The sequence below is a fragment of the Melanotaenia boesemani genome, chromosome 6, assembly GCF_017639745.1.
Source record: "Melanotaenia boesemani isolate fMelBoe1 chromosome 6, fMelBoe1.pri, whole genome shotgun sequence".
Classification (NCBI taxonomy): domain Eukaryota; kingdom Metazoa; phylum Chordata; class Actinopteri; order Atheriniformes; family Melanotaeniidae; genus Melanotaenia; species Melanotaenia boesemani.
In genome coordinates this window covers 9,339,607-9,360,544 of record NC_055687.1, presented here as the reverse complement: position 1 = coordinate 9,360,544, position 20,938 = coordinate 9,339,607, and the positions used below count along the sequence as shown (strand labels likewise).

General features: G+C 41.1%; 2 protein-coding genes across 4 annotated transcripts in view; one reads left to right on the top strand and one right to left on the bottom strand.

Annotated features, from left to right (window-relative positions):
- Positions 1-215: 215 nt before the first annotated feature.
- ptpn23a (protein tyrosine phosphatase, non-receptor type 23, a) lies at positions 216-17,386 on the top strand. The gene is made up of 24 exons (XM_041988449.1): positions 216-446; positions 2,625-2,699; positions 3,875-4,002; positions 4,491-4,567; positions 5,164-5,213; positions 5,296-5,427; positions 5,494-5,574; positions 5,663-5,794; positions 5,872-5,919; positions 6,128-6,184; positions 6,288-6,346; positions 6,457-6,536; positions 7,115-7,229; positions 7,333-7,398; positions 7,718-7,863; positions 8,355-8,672; positions 9,161-9,315; positions 9,456-9,787; positions 11,262-13,803; positions 13,891-14,075; positions 14,263-14,367; positions 14,918-15,056; positions 15,235-15,348; positions 15,783-17,386. Exons 1-24 carry the CDS (start codon positions 363-365, stop codon positions 16,380-16,382), a joined length of 5,820 nt encoding a protein of 1,939 aa, XP_041844383.1. The 5' UTR covers positions 216-362; the 3' UTR covers positions 16,383-17,386.
- The window catches only part of LOC121642005 (SREBF chaperone), a 28,630-nt gene continuing 24,803 nt past the window's right edge, over positions 17,112-20,938 (bottom strand). For all 3 annotated transcript variants that reach the window (XM_041988452.1, XM_041988451.1, XM_041988450.1), the window contains exon 23: positions 17,112-20,552. In XM_041988452.1, the coding sequence (XP_041844386.1) occupies positions 20,307-20,552 (246 nt within the window). In that variant the 3' untranslated portion in view covers positions 17,112-20,306. The remainder of the gene's footprint in view (positions 20,553-20,938) is intronic.

Below are 20,938 nucleotides of genomic sequence, written 5' to 3'. Positions count from 1 at the left end.
TAAATACTAAATTTGTTTGCAATAGTAGTGAAATGCATTTACAATTATCTCAGAATGATTATAAACTGCATTTCAGTTAATTTTCTTTTTAAAAAAAAACGACTAACGGTCAGGGAACAGTTGAAAATGAGTACGTTATCTCAAACCCAGTAGCAACATTGACTACATTTCCCAGATAACATAGCAACGCATATACAAGCCCTACGTCACGTACACTCCCAACTTCCTGTTGAAGTGTAAATGGATACATGACACAGTTGTTTGAAGAAAAGCTCTCTTCAGAAAAACAGTCAACCTCAACAAAATCATCGAAGGGATTTTGACATCGTTACAACTGACAGCCCCGTGTAAAGTAGGCCGCGATGGAAGCGGTCCCCCGAATGCCGATGATCTGGCTAGATCTGAAGGAGGCAGGGGAGTTCCAGTTTGGCTCGTCCGTGAGGCAGGTGAGCTGGGTGGAGAATGGAGCAACAGGACTGAGGTCGAAAGTCAGCTAAACTAGGCTTATGGAAGACTGAATAAAACCAACAAAGAACCAAACGCCATTTGTAACAGTTCACACTAAGAGTGGATAGCTGCTCCATGTCGAGGATGATAGAATTTTCCAGAACGGGTATCTGGCCAGCTAGCTAAGGTCTGGTTCAATCCCCCCGAACATCGCCTTTTGTTTGCTAACGTTAGCTAGCTTGGAGCTGGCTAATTATAAGCTAGAAAGTCAAGTTGGAGTAAACCATCGACCATCGACTAAACTCATTATATAAACCACAGTACAGGCAAATGTAGTTATTAGTAAAACAAGGAGACTGGCTTCTGTGGGCCCAGTCCGACGACCGACAGGAAAATAACAAACAGTGATCTCATTGTCACATGCACCTGAGCGAGCAAGGAGCGTCTTTAGCTAGGATCATTTCCAAAGGGGACTTAATAAATCACCAGCCTGGCAGATATTTGAACATGAATGGTTTTTATTTTTAATTTGTTATTTATTTATTTATTGCCCATTACTGCACTGTTACATCGACAGGATGATGTATAATTCTGCCACGAAGTAACACCTTTCACACCTCTGGGCTGATACCTGTGCTGGTAGCCGGTGTTAAAAGGATTTCCTGTTTTGTGGTCAGTACTTTAAATGTGAACACTACAAAAGCCCAATAAAATATAAATATTACACTTTGTAAATAATTTATGATATAGGTAAATTTAGCAAAAGAAAAATATAATCTCTGATATTTGGTTTATTGCATGACAGATATGTCTTACGTGATCATAAACGTTTAGTTGACCACTAATAGTCATACAAATAATTAAAAAACATCGTTCACAGTTATAACAACCATCTGTTTTAGGACATATGAGATTTTACCAAATCTATATATTTGGGTTTTCGCTTTTAATTTTGATTTAAAACCATATTGTGCCCCAGTGATGCCGTGGCATTTAGCTTTGCAAATGAATTCATTTAGTTATTGTCAACAGATGTTTATTGAAATGCAGAAGGTTAGTATTTTTAGCAACTTGAGAAGAGCTGTTAGTGCTATTAAACCGCAATAGAAAAAAGGGTCACAAAAGGACTTGACAGTAGTGATGGAAACACTGTATTCCTGTAATTTTCAGCCACCTCATTTTGTACATCTGAGTGGAGTTTCATGGTGGTTGCTGGTCATTAAAGACATATTTTTTATATTAAAGAGGTTGTTTTACATTTTATTTGTAGAGTTTTACGAAATGAGGCATTTGCAGGCGTTCTACAGCACTGCATTGAAAGACATACCCATCTTCCAAGCACACGTCTGATGTTTATTAGAAGGAAAAATGCAGATCATCGCATTAGTCATCCTTATCAAATAACCTGTTTTACAAAGCCTTCCTGACGCAAATTAGTAAACAGACCTTTGCCCTCCTCACACTCCTCACTGTTTTGTAATGTCTCTAATGTAATAGCTCATTTTACGATGGTTACTCTGAATGGTTCACTGTAATTAAAATCAGCTAGAAGTTCTCCTTAAGGAATGTTTTATTTAAGGTTTTACCTCAAATACTTTTGGTAATATTAAAAGTAGTGATATCTAAAGGTTAAAGTACCAATTGACCCCATCTATGCAGAACAAAGACAGAGCAGCAATTTCTTTTCTTTTTCCTTTTTTTTATTTTTTTTTATTTTTGCTTGTGGAAGTCAAAACAAAACAACCTTTCTCCTGTTGCTGTGTCATTGTTCATCGCTCCAGTTTCCTTGTGACCCTCATGCCTCCATAATTTTATTAAAAACTGCCACACAAGAGCTAAATACAAGAATAAATGTGTCTGCAGGGCTGTTTACCTGCTGACCTGCCATTAAGCAGCTTATTGCTTAGTATAGTAACTCATTAGGATGGGGAAAGTCTTGGCAAAGCATCATGGGAATAAGCCTGGAAAGGTCTTAAGCCTTGGCTTTTGGTGAATACTTGAGATTAGAATTGTGACTAATTGGCTAAAGACATTTGAGGTGATTGTTAAAAATCTTTTAAGTTGTTTCTCTGAATATCAGATAATGTGTTAGACTGTTTTAAAGCAGAGGTTTGATGAATAATTAATTTTTAGTTGTACAGTTACATACTTATTGCTTCTGTTTTGTTTTATTCTAGTTTATCTTGAAGAACTATGGCGAGAATCCAGACAACTACAATGAGCAGCTGAAAAAACTGGAAACTTTGCGGCAGGTAAGTACAGTCTGAAACATCACCAAAGCAGAAATGTTCCCTGTAATCACCGTAGCTCTACTTTAAAGCTACTGATACTGATGATAAAGCTAATGTTTAAAAAAAAAAAAAAAAGGATGAGAGGATGCTAGTAACATCCCTAAAATGCTCCCATAGCTTTGTTGGGGCTGTATCATCTGTTACAGGACTTTCTGTTGCACTGATAGTTAGCCATTGCTGTTGCTGCACATTTAGGGTTATTATTATGCTGCAGAAGTAATTTAGGACATATCAGACATCTCGTTGATAGTGTTCAAATTGTAACATAATAATCTAAAGTAGAACTGCATGTTACTAGTAAAAACATTTGATATGTAATTTTATTACTGAGTGTTGATCTAATTAAACATCATTTTACAAATAACCAAATTCTACAGTATACACTGTTAATCCCAAGCGTATGGAAACGTAGAGCTGCATCCAAGGAAAAAATTTAGGCCCCTATAAAATTCTAGCATGAACTACAGACTGCCTATAATATTAACTGACAATAAGCTTTTAAACAAAGTTGTATTTCCATTAAAAACAATCTGTAATTGCTTATGGAAAGGGATGCTTACCATAACGGGCCACTTTTACACAAATTACTGAAATGAAAATCAGAGAATAAATGTCACTGCCTTCAGTTCAAATACGTTTGTTTGGATGCCCATGGTTTGTATCCATGGTAACATCTTTTGGCGTAGAGCTCCCACTGAAAGGGGGAAATAAAGATTATAATACATTTTATTTTTAGAGCACTGAAAGATGCACAAACAGGTCGTTAAAAAATAAAAAAACACAACAAAAAGCAAAAACAAATTAAAGTTCAGCTCATATAATAACTTGTGCACTGTCTTTTTTTTCTGTTTGTAATTTATTCTGAGATGGTCTAACAGCAGATGATTGAAGTCAAATGTTTGGTTTGTTTGACTTCACATCCACCCCTGCTCTGCTACAAATTCATCATAACTGACACAAATTGATGATAACAAAACAATCATAACTCACACTCCTCAAAAAAAGTTCATTGAAGACCATCAAGGAGATGATCATTTCCGCACATTCCTCGTTATAACTGGGTGACGCATGATGCATAGCTGTAAAGTAGAGGCAAAGAACAGCTCATTAAATACACTGTTTGTGTCTGTTTACAGAGTGCAGTAAATGTGACGAGGGATTTCGAGGGATGCAGCACCCTAAGGAAGTATTTCGGCCAGCTGCATTACCTCCAGAGCCGAGTTCCCATGGGAACAGGCCAGGAAGCTGCAGTGCCCATCTCATGGTAGTAATACACACAAACACATGGAAGCAAAGGCATTAACACAGAAATCGGAAGCTTAAATGAGTTCATTATGGAAGTTTGTTCTGGTTTACATCAGTCACTGTCTTAAAAGTGATTGTACTCTATTAGAGAAAATAATGAAAATCTTATACGTAATGGAAACATATCTAATGAGGTTCTAATGTTTTTTTTTATGCTTTGTTTGTGTAGTTTCATTTATAGTTACTTTGCAGCAGATTGGATACTGCTGTTGATGTCCCATAGAGTCATTCTTATATTTTAAAAGTGTTTGTTTCATATTGTCCTGCTCAAATGTGAACAAGTTCTCTTCTTTACTACAGCATCATAGGAATATGAAAAAGTAGACATTAGTTCATATATAATTATGTATTTCTTTGTAGTCTGGGAATCTGATAAATGAGTGATACTGTTCACACAATTGACTCTTTATTCGTGTTTTTGCTAATACACTTTAACATCCTGTTCAGGACAGAAATTTTTTCTGGAAAAACAGTCACCCATGATGACATCAGCTATGAGCAGGCATGCATTCTCTACAACCTTGGTTAGTAAACCCACTTACAGCTTTACTTTTTCTAACATGTGATTCAGACAATTTCAGATGCAGACATTTTAAAATAGTTTAATTCTATTGAAGACTTTGGGTTTTCTGTTAGAGGTATTCACACACTGAATCAAATCCAACATTTATTAATTATATTGTTGCTGAAAAGTAGTGTTTTTGCATGTAAACTAGCCTTTGTGCTTACATTTTACATTTTTTAGAGTGAACAGTTGATGTGAGATGCATTTACCTCCATTTAAACTGAACTTTTCAGTACATGCATTTAATTTATGTTTAGGAAAATTGAAGCATCAAACTTTTTCTGCTCTCCAGTTTCTTTTATCATAACATAAAGGAGCAGTTAAAAAATAACAATCCACTTTCATGTGTAATGTTTGATGCAATATATTTTAAAGATGAAAATTTATCCTTCATCAATCTGTTGTTTTTTTGTGTAAAAAATAGTTTGTTTTCATGTCTGGATTTGGCATGAAAACAAAACAGAATATGTACTTCCTGTTATGAAAACTGCAGAGAAATACTGCCTGTAGCAAGACCTTCAAACCTCTCCAAATCTATCTGTGGATTCTCTGCAGGGGCTCTGCACTCCATGTTGGGAGCTATGGATAACAGGGTTTCCGAGGAGGTATGACACAAACATCCTTAACAGAAAAACTGATTAAATGTTTGTACACACAGTTCTTCTCACTCTGTGCTCTTGTTTCCAGGGGATGAAGGTGTCATGCACACACTTCCAGTGTTCAGCAGGGGCTTTCTCTTACCTGAGAGACCATTTCAGCCACAACTTCAGCGTGGACATGAGCCACCAGATTCTTAACCTCAACATCAACCTTATGCTTGTATGTTATACACATGCGCACACATGCATAAATGAAACGTGTTGTTAACTAGTGTCTGTCTTCCAGGGCCAGGCTCAGGAGTGTCTTCTGGAGAAGTCCATGTTGGACAACAGGAAGAGTTTTCTGGTTGCGCGCATCAGTGCTCAGGTTTACTTTTCACTTTTAAATTTTCATCATATTTATATTAGTAATTCTGCGTTTTTAGAAGCTAATAAGTGTGGTTGTGATGCTGCAGGTGGTGGATTACTATAAGGAAGCCTGCAGGGCTCTGGAGAACTCTGAGACAGCTTCCATGCTGGGAAAGATCCAGAAAGACTGGAAGAAACTGGTTCAGATGAAAATCTACTACTTTGCTTCAATTGCACATGTGAGTGCATATGTGTTTGCACCTGTAATTATATGGATTACTATTTCCATGTTTCAGTCTTAATTTTCTCTCTTCAGCTTCATATGGGAAAACAGGCAGAGGAGCAGCAAAAGTATGGAGAACGGGTAAGAGAACAGTTTAGTTATTTTATTTTCCATCAGCTCTGAAAGTGCTGACATTTTGATTAGTGCAATCTTTAATAAACCTTTGCTGACAGGAATAAACAGCCTCTCCATGAACTGCCACATTACCAAATTGATTTTATTAAGCTTTGCCAAGTCATAGTTAGCTACTTTTTTAACGGCTTATTGATAACAATTCTGTCTCCCACAGTTAGCTTACCTGCAGAGCTCTTTGGACAAACTCACTGAAGCCATCAAGCTAGCTAAGGTAAAATGCTGTTCCTTCTTGTGTTTATATGACCTGTCTTGTAAAAAATTCTCCTATTTTTTTCTTTGCAAACTGATCTTTGTTTTTATCCTGATTCATCTAGGGTCAGCCTGACAGCGTGCAAGAAGCCTTGAGATTCACCATGGATGTAATTGGTGGAAAGTAAGCATCGAATCTTACAAAAGCAGAATTTTTATGTTTTTTTTTTTTTCCACCCGATTTTAAGTTAAAACAAAGGCATGCATGTGATGGTGTTTTCTTTTATTCTGTAGGTTTAATTCTGCCAAAAAGGACAACGACTTCATTTATCATGAGACAGTTCCCTCTCTGGAGACTCTAGCCTCAGTAAAAGGTAACAGAAAGCTTCATATGTTCCTGTGTTCAGTTGATTACGGTCTATGCAAAACTGGTTTTGTGTATCAGTGAGTTTCATCTGATGAATGCATACACTATGTTTAGCCTAGCATGCTGTGTGTTCTGCTGTTTCTAACTTGATGTAACCTTGTTTCTCCTTGGTTCCAATTTTGTGACTCAGCAGAGTCCACAAAGTTATAATCATGGGCTTTTACGTCTGTATACTTTCTAAAAATGATTTTCCAAATATGTCCAACCATTGACATTATTGTGAAATTTGTTACCATATTCATATATATCCAGTTACAATTAATGGGTAGATGCGTTGAAACGTTTGACTGGTAATATGTGCCATCACCAATCAGCCATTACCAAAGCCTGGTATTGAGAGTATTTGTGTGTTTTTTGTGTTTACATCCACACTTCAAAGATAGCCAGTAAGATTTACTAGAAGATTTTGATGCCTATTGATTATGAGTGATTTCTTATTAAAGCTTATAAGCTCATTTAAATTGTGTTGTTTTATCCAGAAAGTTAAACTTCATGTGTCAGTAAGAGTACTGTTTGTCTCTCCAGGTGCTCCACTAGTTAAAGCCTTGCCAGTCAATCCCACTGACCCCAGTGTCACAGGACCAGACCTGTTTTCCAAACTAGTGCCCATGGCTGCACATGAAGCCTCTTCTCTGTACAGGTGGGCTCTTTCAGTGGATGATTAGTTCACAAGAGAAACAATAAGTTTTTCCAAATTAAGAAAGTTTAATGATGGTCTGTGGTCATGTCTGTTATTATTCCAGTGAGGAGAAAGCTAAACTGCTGAGGGACATCATGGCCAAGATCGACAGCAAGAATGAGACCTTGGAGTGAGTTTATGAATGTCTGCTCGTTGGTGTTCATAAAGAGGTTTTCTCAAGAACATAGCTGGCATTTTGTGTCAGCTTTACCATCATTTTATTACAGTGCTTGGAAGTTTTTGTTTAGCCACCCTTGTAATGTATTTTTCCCCTGTTGAGCCAGCTTAGTCTCTACAAATGGTAACTTATTTACCTCTGAACTGAGAGCAGAGGATCTTTAGACATATTGGTGCAAAAATATAAAACGATCACTATAAAATGTGAATTGCTGTATTAATGGGAATAGATTTATTGCTGTCAAGATGATTGGTTTTGCCTCCGCTTGCAGGCAGTTCATGGACTCTCTGGGACTGGAGCCAGAATCTGTTGACAACCTGGACATGTATAGCCACATCCCTCCGGTCCTGATGGAGAAGTGTGCTGCTCTCAGCGTCCGGCCAGACACTGTCAAGAGCCTCATTCAGTCCATGCAGGGTTAGTGGAAACAGCCTCAAATACTTACACACTCAATATGGTGACTGTCTTTTTGTGAGTGTAGAGGAAAAATGAATAGGAAAGAAAAAAAATCTCAAACTTAAGTGGTTGTAATTTTTTCTCTCAGGTACGATGACTGAAACTGAATCATGTCAGCAAGCTCACCTTTTATTTTATATAAAGATATACAGTTAATTTAATCATAAATAAGCCAGTTTTATAGATACTTTTGCCATTACATCAAATATAATAACTTAATTATAATTATACTATTGTGTTGAAGTTTAATTCATTTGTTAGATTAGAAGATAGTTTATTAGAATCTGTGATTAATCTCAGGAAGAATTTATCTTAAGAGCATCTCTTGTGCTTTCTTTGTCAGTTTGCGCAGATATGCATGCACAAATTCAAACAGCTGTATCTTGAATAAGGAAATGTATGTATTTTTTTTATGTTTTTATTCAATTATTTTCCCATCCTTGCATGTGCAGTGCTCTCAGGTGTCTTCACTGATGTGGAGTCTTCACTAAAGGAGATCAGAGACGTCCTAGAGGCAGATGAAGCTGGTGTGCGAGCCCTCCAGGATGTTGGTGGCCCTGCTGCAGGCGATGTGCACCCGGCAGCTCAGGGCCAAGCTTTGGCTGAGATCCGTAGGGACCTGGAGAAGTACATGGAGGCCCATGAGAAGGCCAGTTTCACAAATACAGAGCTCCACCGGGCTATGAACCTCCACATCAGCAACCTGCGCCTGCTTGGGGGGCCACTGGAAAGTCTGAGGGATGCCTTGCCACGGCCCCAGCTTAGCGAAGGTGAGTCTAAGCTTGATAATGAATTAGTGTTTAGAGGCTTTATGTAAGTTGGATAATTAAAATGTTATGCTCTTCTTGAACTGACCTTTGGTGTCAACTTGGTGTGGGGGCAAAAATTTAATAATTTAATCAGTTAATTTTGTTGATAGTCAAAGCATTTGTTTTTACTTCATGAAATGTCAGAAAATAGTGAAAAATTATCTAGTATGATATACTTATGTATATACTGATTATGATATACTCAAGTTTCCCATAAGAAAAAAGCTACATCTGTGTATTTTAAAATGGTCAGTGCTAATTATTTTTAATTAGCAACTTATGGTGTTGAATTCAAATTCAGGAATTTGTGTGAAATATTCAATATGATATGTAGCATATCATAAGTAGTAATGCTAGTAATATTGTGATCCTGACGTAAACTAAATGCCTCAGACTGAATGCAATTTTAAGGATTTTCATTTTGAAAGAAGTTCATTGTGTGTTTGCAGAGGAAGTGGCAGGGCTTCAGTGTATGAAACGGATCCTGGGAAAGGTTCAGGAGATGAGGGAACAGAGAGGCTCTTTGGAAAAACAACTCCGTGACCTCATCCAGCAGGACGACATCACCTCCACACTCGTCACCACAGACAGAACAGACATGAAGGTAAATGCAACACATTCATTCTTAGGAACACAGGGACTTTATCAAAGGATGACGTCTAAATTAATTTTAAGTGTTTATTATTGTAAAGTGAAATTGCTTTGCTTCATGTGTAAGGCCTGAAATTTAACATTTTCTTCCAGCGGATATTTGAGGAGCAACTAAAGAAGTATGAACAGGTGAAGGTCTACATTGACCAGAACCTTGCAGCACAGGAAAACATCTTAAAGGCCCTGACAGAGGCAAATGTTCAGTACGCATCTATTCGTAAGGGCCTGACCCAGACTGAGCAACAGTGGAACATCACAGTTCAGGGACTGGTAGGCTCATATGAAGCGTATGAGGACCTGATGAAGAAATCACAGGAAGGAAAAGAGTTCTATGATGACCTGGAGGCTAAAGCATCACGTCTGCTGGAGAAAGCAAAGGCCTTGTGCCAGGTCAGGGCAGAGGAGAGGAAGCCCATCCTGGAAAAGTAAGGATGATGTTTAATCAAAAATGCTTGAATTTTGGAAGTTTTATTTAAGCACTGGAACCGCCAATATTCCAATACTCCTAGAACCGCAGAGAAGGGTCATTTTTACCACCCCCTGCTGCAACAGCGCAAATAATGCAAAGATGCATTGAAGTTGTTCGTTTACATTTATTATTTTAATAGTTATAATGGAGACTTAAAAAACTAGCTAAACAGTCAAAACAGCATATATTAAATAACAGATTTCAATATTTTAGTTCATTTTAGAGGAAGATAAAATAAATAAACGTTGCTGCGAGCCCTCTGACTCGCGCGTGCGTCAGACTCCTTGGTCGTGTGTCAGGACGGATCGGGTGGCCGACATCGCCGCAGATCCCTTGCGCCCTTTGCGTGGGCTGCTCCCCGCCCTGGTGGCGCGATGCAGTCGGCGTGCACCGACACTCCGCCCCGGTCGACAGTTGCGCCGGGGGCGAATAAAATAAACTAATGTAAAGTTAACTCATCTAGAGCAGAGAATGTTACCAGGATGTTACAAAATGACATGTCATCACCTTTCACTACAGGCCCTACCAGGGCTGAGTATGTGTGGTTGGTGACTCCTCAGTTGTGACCAAAAGCCGGGAACTTTTCTTTGGTCTGCAGTCTTTCATCAGCTCATCCTCAGTAGATGACTCGTTACCGGGTAAAAATGACAGATCATCACTTTCTCCCACCTTCTCGTCAGAATCCTTCTCACCCACATCAAGAGTTACTTCTCTCTCTGACTCTCCATCACTCAGGTCTTGGAATAATAACCAAATTTCTTTGGCATTCATCCATCTCTTGTATTTATCAGTTTGTCAAATTTAGCACTAGATTACCTTAAACTATTATAAAACCCTATTACTCACTCTCTGACAGCTTTCATACTCATGTGCGTTACTAAGCAACCAGGAGTGGCGCGAATGGGCGTAGCGTGAAAACATTTGACAGCTGAACAGTGCATTAAATTAGACGGTAGAAATGACCTCCTTGGCGGTTCTAGGTATATATGCTCAGATTTATTTTTCTTGTGATCACACACTCACCAAAATTCACTGTATGTTTACTGGACCCATTCCAGGAAAAGTCACGAATTGAGAGAAGCAGGGATTTTATTTTAACAGAGATACAAGTGTTTGAAAAACCAAGAAGGTAAAATTTACCCCCTTGGCGGTTTTAGTGTTAATGTTGCTATCTTAAACTATTTATCATGGTAAAGGTGATATTTAGTTTTTATCAAACTCCTTGATCCATTATGAACTTTGTCCAAAGTTTTTGTCCAGGACAAACAGATTAAATATTTAGTTAATTGGTTTTAGAATTTCCAAGCTCAACCTCCAAATATATAGAGACCATTAACCCAGTACATTTATTGAAAAGAATTACATTATAAGACTTATGTATATTTTTAGTTTTTAATAAATCATCTGTTTTATTTTCTGCTTCTCAACAGAGAGGTCCTAAAGAAGCCCCCTGCACGGCCTACAGCAGCTAAGCCCTCCCTGAAGCCAAAGGCTTCTGATGCTGATTCTACCTCTTCTAGCATAGAGGATCCAGAGCTGGCCCAGCTCAGTGCAGCCATCTTGGCCTTGGGGGGTGACCTGCCTGAGGACCTCTGCAGCCTTCCTCCTGATATTCCTTCCCTTCCTGTTACTGCAGGTCGTCGGCCTGGTCCTGAAGCCTTTATTCCACCTGGTGGAAAACTGGGTGCCAGTTCCTCTCTGCCTTGGCCTGGTGCACCAGCTGCTGGTCTTCCTCACTTCCCAGCCAACCTGCCACCTCCAGAGCTTCTAGCACGAATTGCTCAGTTTCCCACTTCTGGGGCTCTAGCAACACCAGGACCCCTGCCACATGTGCCCCTCCCTCAGATGCCTCCACAGAGGCCTCCACAAATGCCAACGCAACCAATTGTATCTGGCTATCGGCCACCTCATCCTCAAGCTCCCCAGCCTGGCCCTGTGGGCCCTACCCCAGTCCGGCCCTCAACTACTACTGTGGACAGCATCCAGGCCCCTATCACCAGTTACACCCCTACACCACACCACCCCGTCCCACCAGCGGCCTCAACTGGCTACACAGTTCCACAGATAGGAGCGTACCCCCATTTTGTGCCCCAACCAGGGTTACAAGTTCAAGGTCCAGGCCATACACCTGCATCCCAGCCACAGCTGCAGAAGCTTCCACAACAGTACCCCCAGCCCACTGGTCAACCACTCCCTCAGGGGTACCAGCCTGGTCCAAGGGGTATCCCTGGCCCTCACCCCCCTCAAGTCTATCCTCATGGATATATGGCCCCTCAGCCTGGTGTTCCTTCTGTGTACCAGCAGACATTTCCAGGTCAGCTACAACCCCATCAGCAAAATGGCTTTCAGCCCCACCATCCAGTGCCCCAAGGCTATCAGACTACACAAGGTTATGTACCCCAGCAGCACCCTCAGTTGATGCCAGGCTCCATGCCAAGGCCACCTCAGGTTCAGATGCCTCCTCACACGTCACACCTACCAACACCCCCAACTTCTCAGCCAGCACCTTCTGTATCGCAAGCATATTTGCCCCATCCCAACCTACAGATACCCCCTGGACTCGCCCCACACCAACAAATGTTGCCACAACAACAACAAATCTCAATGCCACCAAATGCCCAGCAGATTCTGCCACACCCACAGATACAGATGCCAGGTGGTCCCAGAGCACAGATGCCCCCCACAAGTCAGACAATGCCTCCGATCTCGCAGAACTACATTCCTCCCACTAGCCTGCCCATTCATCCTACCTTGCGCCCTCAGATGCCTCCACCGTCACAACCTCATATGGCCCCTGGTCCACAGGTTCACCTGCCGAGGGGACCTGTGTCGCAAATGCCCCCCAGTTCATTACCCCCACAGCATCACCCTCTGCCTGGTCAGCTTCCAATACCAAACATGCCCCAGCAACCCATGCAGATGCCCAGCCAATCTCAGTCTCACCCTACACATTCTGGGGGGGTATGCTATCCTGGGGTTGCTTCAATGATGCCACAGCAACCTCTTGCTCCTCAGCCTGCAGCCCCCCAACAGCCTCAAGTTCCTATTCCTTTGGCCCCTTCACAACCTTCTCCTATGTATCCTTCAGCCCCAGTGACTAGTGTACCCCCAGGTGCCCCGCAACAACCTGCTGTTATAGGCACACATGCCCCACCTACTCAGCACATGATTCAGCCCTCTCCAGGAGGCCCCACTGCAGCACAACCACCCAACACCATCCCACCTTCTCCTTCGCCTTCCCCATCACCATCTCCCTCTCCAGGTCCTGCCTCCCTGGGTCTAAACTCACAAAGACCCACACCAACCCCCACTCCTGGAGGCACAGCGCCATCCTCTCTGCCCTCTCCCTCTTCTGTTTCTTCTTCTACTTCTCTATTTCAGCGGCAGAACTCAAGCACAGATGACCTCCTCTCTTCCAGCCCAGAGAGCCAGCCTGGAGGCAACAAGGCTCCTACCAATGTCCTCCAGCCAACCAAGGCTGACCCACAGGATGGGGAGCGTCGAAAGAAGAGCTCCCAGGGGGTTCTTCTGATCCAGGGTGACCCATACCAAGCCCCAGAGCGGGTTGCTCGTCTTCATGGCGAGTTAGAACGTTACAGGGCTCAAGTAGATTCCCTAGAGCACCCCTCAGAGATCGAAGGGGGTCTGTCAGTGCTGGATGCCCGCTGGAAGGAGCTGCAGGACCAGCAAGAAAAAGATGCCCGTCAGCTCTCCATCGCTATTGCCCGCTGCTACACTATGAAGAACCGGCACCAAGACGTCATGCCCTACGACTTCAACCGTGTTGTGCTGCAGTCAGGCAAAGATGACTACATCAACGCCAGCTATGTGGAAGACTTGTCGCCATACTGCCCACGCCTTATTGCCACACAGGCTCCGCTCACCGGCACAGCAGCAGACTTCTGGCTCATGGTGTACGAGCAGAAGGTGTCACTAATAGTTATGCTAGTTTCAGAGCAGGAGCTAGAAAAGGTACAAAGATCTATCCAAAAGCATAAATATAGCAATTGTAATTTTGTTATTTGTTACTTTTTTAATGATATCCTCATTGTTTTCCAGGGAAAAGTTCTGCGCTACTTCCCAACGGAGCGCGGCCAGCAGCTCTCTCAGGGACTAATCACACTCAGCCTAACCACACAGAAAACAACACCAACACATGTAGAGCGCATGATTAGTCTGCAGTACCGGGACCAAAGTCTGAAGCGTACTGTTGTTCATCTTCAGTTTACTTCCTGGCCAGAGCTGTAAGTTATTCCTTAGTTTGGTTAACCCTTTATCACCATGTGTATCATATTTGATACGCATACTGTTTGAGATCTATTGCAACCATTTTTTCTTGGGTCAGGCTTAAAGGGTTACAAATTTGCAGGATAAAATCCAATTTTAATGTGCTTCATTGTGAGGGGTCATAACATTCTCATCTCTCATTAGGGGTCTTCCTGATAGCAAGAGCAACCTGCTGCGATTCATCCAGGAGGTTCATGGACACTACCTCCACCAGAGGCCCTTACACACACCTGTTGTGGTGCACTGCATGTGAGTGCATTCCTATAAATCTATCACTATGTAGGCACAGCCATGTCCAAAAGGATGTTTCCCTTCTGTAAGTTTTAAAGTATCACATATGAAGACATAGTAAAACGTGATTGGGCTTTCTACCAGGCCTTGAAAGAAAATTTATATAACCTCAGATATACAGCAACACGTGACATTTTACAATTCCATCATTATTTATCAAAAATCAAGTCAAAAAGCAGAATTGGTGTGAAACACTAAGTGCAACCTCACTGCTTCCATAGGAGAAGAGGTGTTAGGACCAGCCAGGTGCTGCTGTCAAATTCACTTGAATTGCAGCTGTTTTTCATCTAGTATGTGTTCATATGATGTCAAAGAGGAAATAAATAGGAAATTATTTCAGAAAAGCAGCTATTGCATCCCATAAATCTAGGGAAGGTTATAAGGAATCCACCATTTTACAGTGAGAGGAATTTTCTTAAGTGGAAAACATTTAAGAAAGCTTCCAGTCCTCCCAGGAGTGGAGGTCCAGAAAAGTAGTACTCATCAGCTTGTACGCCCTCTATTTCAGCTCGGGTGTCGGACGCACCGGTGCCTTCTGTCTGCTGTATGCAGCCCTGCAGGAGCTGGAGGCAGGAAATGGAATCCCAGACCTTCCACTTCTGGTGAAGAAGATGAGACAACAGAGGAAAAACATGCTACAAGAGAAGGTAAGTCTATACAAATATAAATTTAAACTTATTTCATTTAGGTCAGACAAAGTAAAGATGTAGTAGTGGCACCGAAGAGGTAAAACTTTAATACAGGTATACAATACAGATACAATGGCCACAGCAAGCTTTTTTTATACTGCAGATTTATAACCTGTAACCTTTCTTGGTTCTCCAGCTCCATCTGAAGTTCTGCTACGAAGCTGTGTTGAAGCATGCCGAGCAGGTTCTTCAGCGCCATGGCATCATGACTGCCTCCTACAGCAAGAACACCAACTCTGCAGCCACAAAGGTTTGACACTCTTTATGTTCGTAAACACCTTTTAGTATGTAGTCTAGAAATAAGCAGAACATGTATCTTAAGAACTTTTCTCAACCTCAGTATCCTGTCGTTAGTGTAAAAAAGTTGTAGTATCTCTTTCCATTCAAATTTACAGACCTCACTTGTGATTTTAACTACTTCCTCAAGAGATCTTAGTAGAGTCCCATTCCTTTGCAGCTCCACTGTTTAGGTAATTTTATCTGACTTTCATGATATATCTGCTCATATTTTGCACCACTGATTCGTCTAAAGGAATTCTACGAGTTCTGGTCAGAAGAGGTACCCCACTCATTATCAGTAGAACAGTCATAGCAGCAGATGGAGAAATCTTCATTTTCCTGCGTTTTTTTTTTTTTTTTTTTTTTAAATGTGTTTTCACATTGGTCTTGTCCATCTCTCTACAGCCTTACTCGAAACAAGAGTCCCAGCAAGACATTGTCCTCGGTGGCGATATGCCCATCAGCTCCATTCAAGCCACCATTGCTAAGCTTAGCATCCGCCCGTCCAGCGCTACAGACCCAGCTATGGAAGCTGGGATCTCCTATTTCCCAGAGGAGCAGATTGGAACTAACTTACCAAGCCTTGACTCAATGGGTGACATACAGTTGTTCCAGGACCACTGTCCTCACACAGATTTTCAGCCCCCTTCCTCCTTCAGCCCACCTTTCATTTCACCTACCCAGTCTCCTCCACCACCCAATGGCCTGGATGGTCTCTCCCCATCTATTCCAACACAACCCAACCACCAGATAGCCTCAGAGGCTGTGCCCAGCGTCAGCCCGCCTCCTGCTTCCTCTGTGCCAGCGCCTTCTTCTCTGGAGCTTCTGGCCTCTCTGACACCTGAGGCCTTCTCCATGGATGGAGGAGGTCGGGGGAAGCAGCGAGTGACCAAGCAGAGCTTTCTGCAGCCAGCAGAGGGTCAGGGTCTCCACGGGACCCGGGGCGATGACACTGATGACCCGCTCAGTAGCCTGGATCCCCTCTGGAGCCTCGGCAAGCACTGAGTCAGGTCCACAGGTTGTTGTCCTTCTCTTGCTTTACCACCAGGTGTTAGCAGAGACCTGGAGCTCTTTCTAATCCTGCTTTTAGGAAAAACACAGAATTCTTGGAGACATTTTAGTGGTGTTGAAGACCAAGATGTGCCTGTTGGCAGATGGCAGTTGTGTCACTCCCCTTCCCAATTCCAAAAAAGAACTAGCCCCCAAAAATACTCTTCCTCCTCCTCCTATCACTGATGGCTTCTGGGACCAGATCTCTATGCACTTATCTGTATCCTTGGTTCCTTCTGTCACTCTTTGCTGCTTTTCTTTGTATTTTTGGGGACGGAAGCACATGTACACTTCAGCCCATTTTCTGCCCAAAGACGAAGAAAAATCACAGCATGCACTCCACTTTCACAGCCCCCGTCACAGGTGGGTGTAAAGGCATCACAAGGCTGTGACAGCACTCGGCTGCTCCTGCAGGGTTCCACGAGCCATTTAATGACTAGTTCAATTGATGTATGGAACTTTAGGCAGGGTGCCCCAGAGTCTGTACGTTTAGCTCAATCATCATCATCATAACACAGTACAGAAAAAAAATTAGCACGTTTTAACAACTCGATTTATTTTTCTCTCTCTAACACTGTAAATATCAAAGTTGGACTAGTCCAACAATTCTTCTCCTGGAAATAAAAATATAAAAATACTAACCATTCATTGTAAAAATACTGAATAAATCCAGTAGACAGAAACTGTTGTATCAAAGCCTCTTTATTTGAAAATTAGTACAAAGTCTTTTTTGTTTTTTTGGTTACAAAATGGTAAATAAGTTACCTCCACTACTACAGCTTGCTGCGATTGTAGCCAGTCAAATGGAGAGGATCGCATGTCTCCCCCACCAATCAGTTTTGTGACAGTGGTCTAAAATTTGCATGAAATGATGCAGATTTATTTTTTTACACATATTGATCTACTGTCGGACCAAAACATGCATTTCTGCTCATGTGTTACAGGAAATGTTCCCTCTTCTGATTTAAGGACAAAAAAAAAAAAAAAGTTCAGGGCTGCAATCCATAAACTCTTGATATGGTGACAGTGATCGCTGCATGATTGAAAGCAACAGGATGAAATGGTATGTTTGAAGCCAGGCAGTAAAATAAGAGCATGTTTTTAAAAAAATGATAAAAAAGGCAGAATTTCATCCACTACCCGACAAGGTGCTGCTGCACATCGATTGTTTAAAGGCCAATAATAAAATTTGCCACACTAACCCTCCCTCCACCTTTAAAGGAATCGTTTGGCATTTTGGAAAATACATCTGTCAATTTTCTTGAAAATAGGTGTCGCTCACAAAAGGTGCACTTAATAATATAAAGTCCTCCACATCATTTAAATGATCAGTAACTTTCTCTGCGCTCCAGGTTGCTTGGCAACTATAAGAGCAACATATACACATATCCTGAAAATTGCAAAATCATTTTTACAAGTTGGTAAACAAAAAGCATATCTAGCTGCTTTAACAGGTGAATTGTTGCGGTGCCTCTGGTCTTTGTGCGGTGCTGTTGTAGCTGGGAAATGGTCACTTATCTGCAACCAAGCTAACATGTATTTACCAAGATGTCAAACTTGAACTCAAATTCACATTAATGGAAAACAAACTCTTAAACTATACATTTTCAATTGCTAAAGTGTTTAGCTACACAACAGAAAACACACAGCTAATAAATGAACACTGCTACAATGCCGAGGAGGCCACATCACTGGTTTCAGAGGGATGCAGATGCAATGAGCGGCTGCTTGTTTAAAGGAAGGAGAAAAAACCCCATAAATCATTCATCTCAATTTGTTTTAAGCTCCAATTTTCTGCTGCATGTTCACTGAATGTGAACACGTTCTCTTCATCCCAAAGGAACCAGTACTGTTGTCGACCGCTTACATCTACGTCTAAGGTGTGGAAGCTGATGCTTGTAAAAGTGCCTTGTGTGTGTGTGTGTGTGTGTGTGTGTGTGTGTGTGTGTGAGCATGTGCGTCAGACGGGGCTGGCAGTGCACTGAATCAATGTTGTTAAGCTGTACTGTGAAGAATTTAATAGCTGGGTTTTCACATATTTTTTCAAGACATCCTCTGAGACTACATTCAGTAGATGGAGATACAGTAGATGGTGGGTGATTTAGAAAAACAGAACATTTATGTCAGTTTGGGGAAAAGTCTTAAATATGGATGATTACATTCTGTCAACAGTTATCCAGAGTACAGAGGTGAAGTTCAGACACGGAGCAGAGCTTTAAATGACCCATTAATCTAGCCACTTGATTTATAACTTGGAAAGAAAGTCTAAACAGTCTTTTTCCACTCATATAAACACCCTCTGAATGTTTATTAAATTGCTTACTACCATTATTCTGAGTTATTAATTGATTGACCTCAACAGTAAAACCACCATTGCTTCACGCACCTCTAAAAACTGTTGAGACGGACTTGAGAAAAAATTGACCCAGTCAGTCACCAGTCTATCATCCAAAATATCAGTAGAAAAATATTAAAATAATTTTGATTACAGATTTAAATGTAGAAAAAAGCTGCTTACTGGAATATAGAAAAACATTATGTTTCTGTTTGCATTGCAGACAAAATGGAGTTGTTACAATATTATGAATTTAGCATCTTGAGATACAAACTGTGGATAACAGTGCAGAAATAGTGACAGAAGGGACCTACACAGTAAAGGATTGGTGGTTTTAAGAAAGTGGCGGGTGGTTAAGGTTTTTTTTACACATAGCTGACAAAATGTTAAAAAGACGATTGTGGGAGCCAAGGAACAGTATACAATACTCTTCTGGAGTTTTTCCCTGATAAGGAAACACCAAATAAATCAGTATGATGACTTTTGAAGGCATCTGGGTCAAGTGAAATATTAAGTTTTTCATTAAAGCTCTCACTTGTAAAACGAATTTACAGCTAACTTTGTTACTTGTGAAAAACTATAACAAGATTCTCTGCTTTTCTCCTATAGTATTAGTTCTAAATCTGTTAAATTGAAGCTTTTCCTTACATATATAAATAGTTTCAGAATGAGTTGGACAGGTTTTAGATGAACTGCATCGACAAACTGCTTCACTTTCATGTTTTGAATTGTGGATTAAAAACAGTGGAAGATGAACCGTTTATATTATATAATGATTAAAATAAGGGGGGGGGACTATTATGAGAACCAGGAAGCTGACGAAAAGAAACCAGAGAAACATTTCCCCTGCAGCCTCATTTGCCTCCATAGCAACAAACACTTCAGTATTTCAAGTTCAATATTAAAATGAACAAACGGCCCAGCACTGCCAAATATCTTCATACATTGAAGTCATCGTTTCCACTCCATGATATTTATGTTTAAGAGCTTTGATTAGCAATTTATAAACAAACTGTTACTCAAAAAAGTATCGCTAATAAATAATAGATTTATACATATAAAAACATCCCCCTCTGGAGGTTTAACTTTATACAGTAATCATCAGTTCTCCCTCACACACACTTCATATGCACTCACACAACTGCTCAGTTCACCCCAGCAGGCAGCAGAGCTGTCAGGTTCACTGTTGAGTGAACGGCACAGCAGGAATATTAGAAAAAAGAAAAAGACAAAAAAGAGGGGACCATTTTGTCTTCCTCACTGGGTAGGTGGGGTCATAGTGAAACCCCACCCATGTCAGCAGCATCGAGGGCAGCGCCACAAAATAAACATAGATGCGCCTTAAAAGCACAGAGGTGGACTCTCTTTAAATGAGAGACATCCAGCTTTTCTTTAACTCACCCCACGTTTAACGTTAACACAACAGCTCAGTGTCAGCTCTTCCGTCTCTCTACATCCAGGTTTAGGACATTCACTGCTTTACAAAAATACGTCTCAAAGTGAATGTTATGAGTGTTCCCACCGACTACAGCTGCTGACCCTCCTCAGTCCAGTTTCTCCAGCACTGAAGGTACGTAGACCAGGCTGAGCTCGCTGCCGAAGTCGCAGACTATGGCCGCGTTGTCGAGCACCAGCAGCTGCCGGACCCCCTGACCGTCGCTGCTCTGGCCCAAATAAACCGTCTGCAGCAGGTCGCCGAAGTTCAGGTCCCAGAAGGAGACGCAGCCCTGGCCTCCTGTTACCAGCAGAGACTCTGAGATCACCCCCAGACTGGCCCCACAACCCACCTCCTGGTGACGAGAGCAGACCAGTTAGGATGACTAGAACACAACCATTTTTATTTTAATCAAAAATTTTATTTAATTAATCTTCTCATGATGGAAGGTGAACCTTATTAATGGAGAAATCCTTTTCATTAACACTTTAATCGCGCATCAACGCAACACTTAACGCCTTTAATTTTTTTAAATTGTGCGCTAAGTTTTTTTTAATTTATTTATTTTGGCTGGCCGACATTAAAAATGTTAATCGTTGCCCAGCACTAGTTTTTTTTTTTTTGTTTTGTTTTTTTAAAGAATAAGTCAGATTTACTATTTCTGCCTGATGACTGAGCAACTTTAGAGTTTTAAAAAGCAAATTAGAAATGTATTTTTACCAACTTAAATAGATGTACTTT

What these genes read in the sequence shown, in the direction of transcription:
- ptpn23a (XM_041988449.1), top strand. Translation starts at nt 363, where the DNA reads ATGGAAGCGGTCCCCCGAATGCCGATGATCTGGCTAGATCTGAAGGAG. An exon ending in GAAGCCTCTTCTCTGTACAG is followed by an intron (nt 7,230 to 7,332) that starts GTGGGCTCTTTC and finishes TTATTATTCCAG; the next exon opens with TGAGGAGAAAGCTAAACTGC. An exon ending in CCTCATTCAGTCCATGCAGG is followed by an intron (nt 7,864 to 8,354) that starts GTTAGTGGAAAC and finishes TTGCATGTGCAG; the next exon opens with TGCTCTCAGGTGTCTTCACT.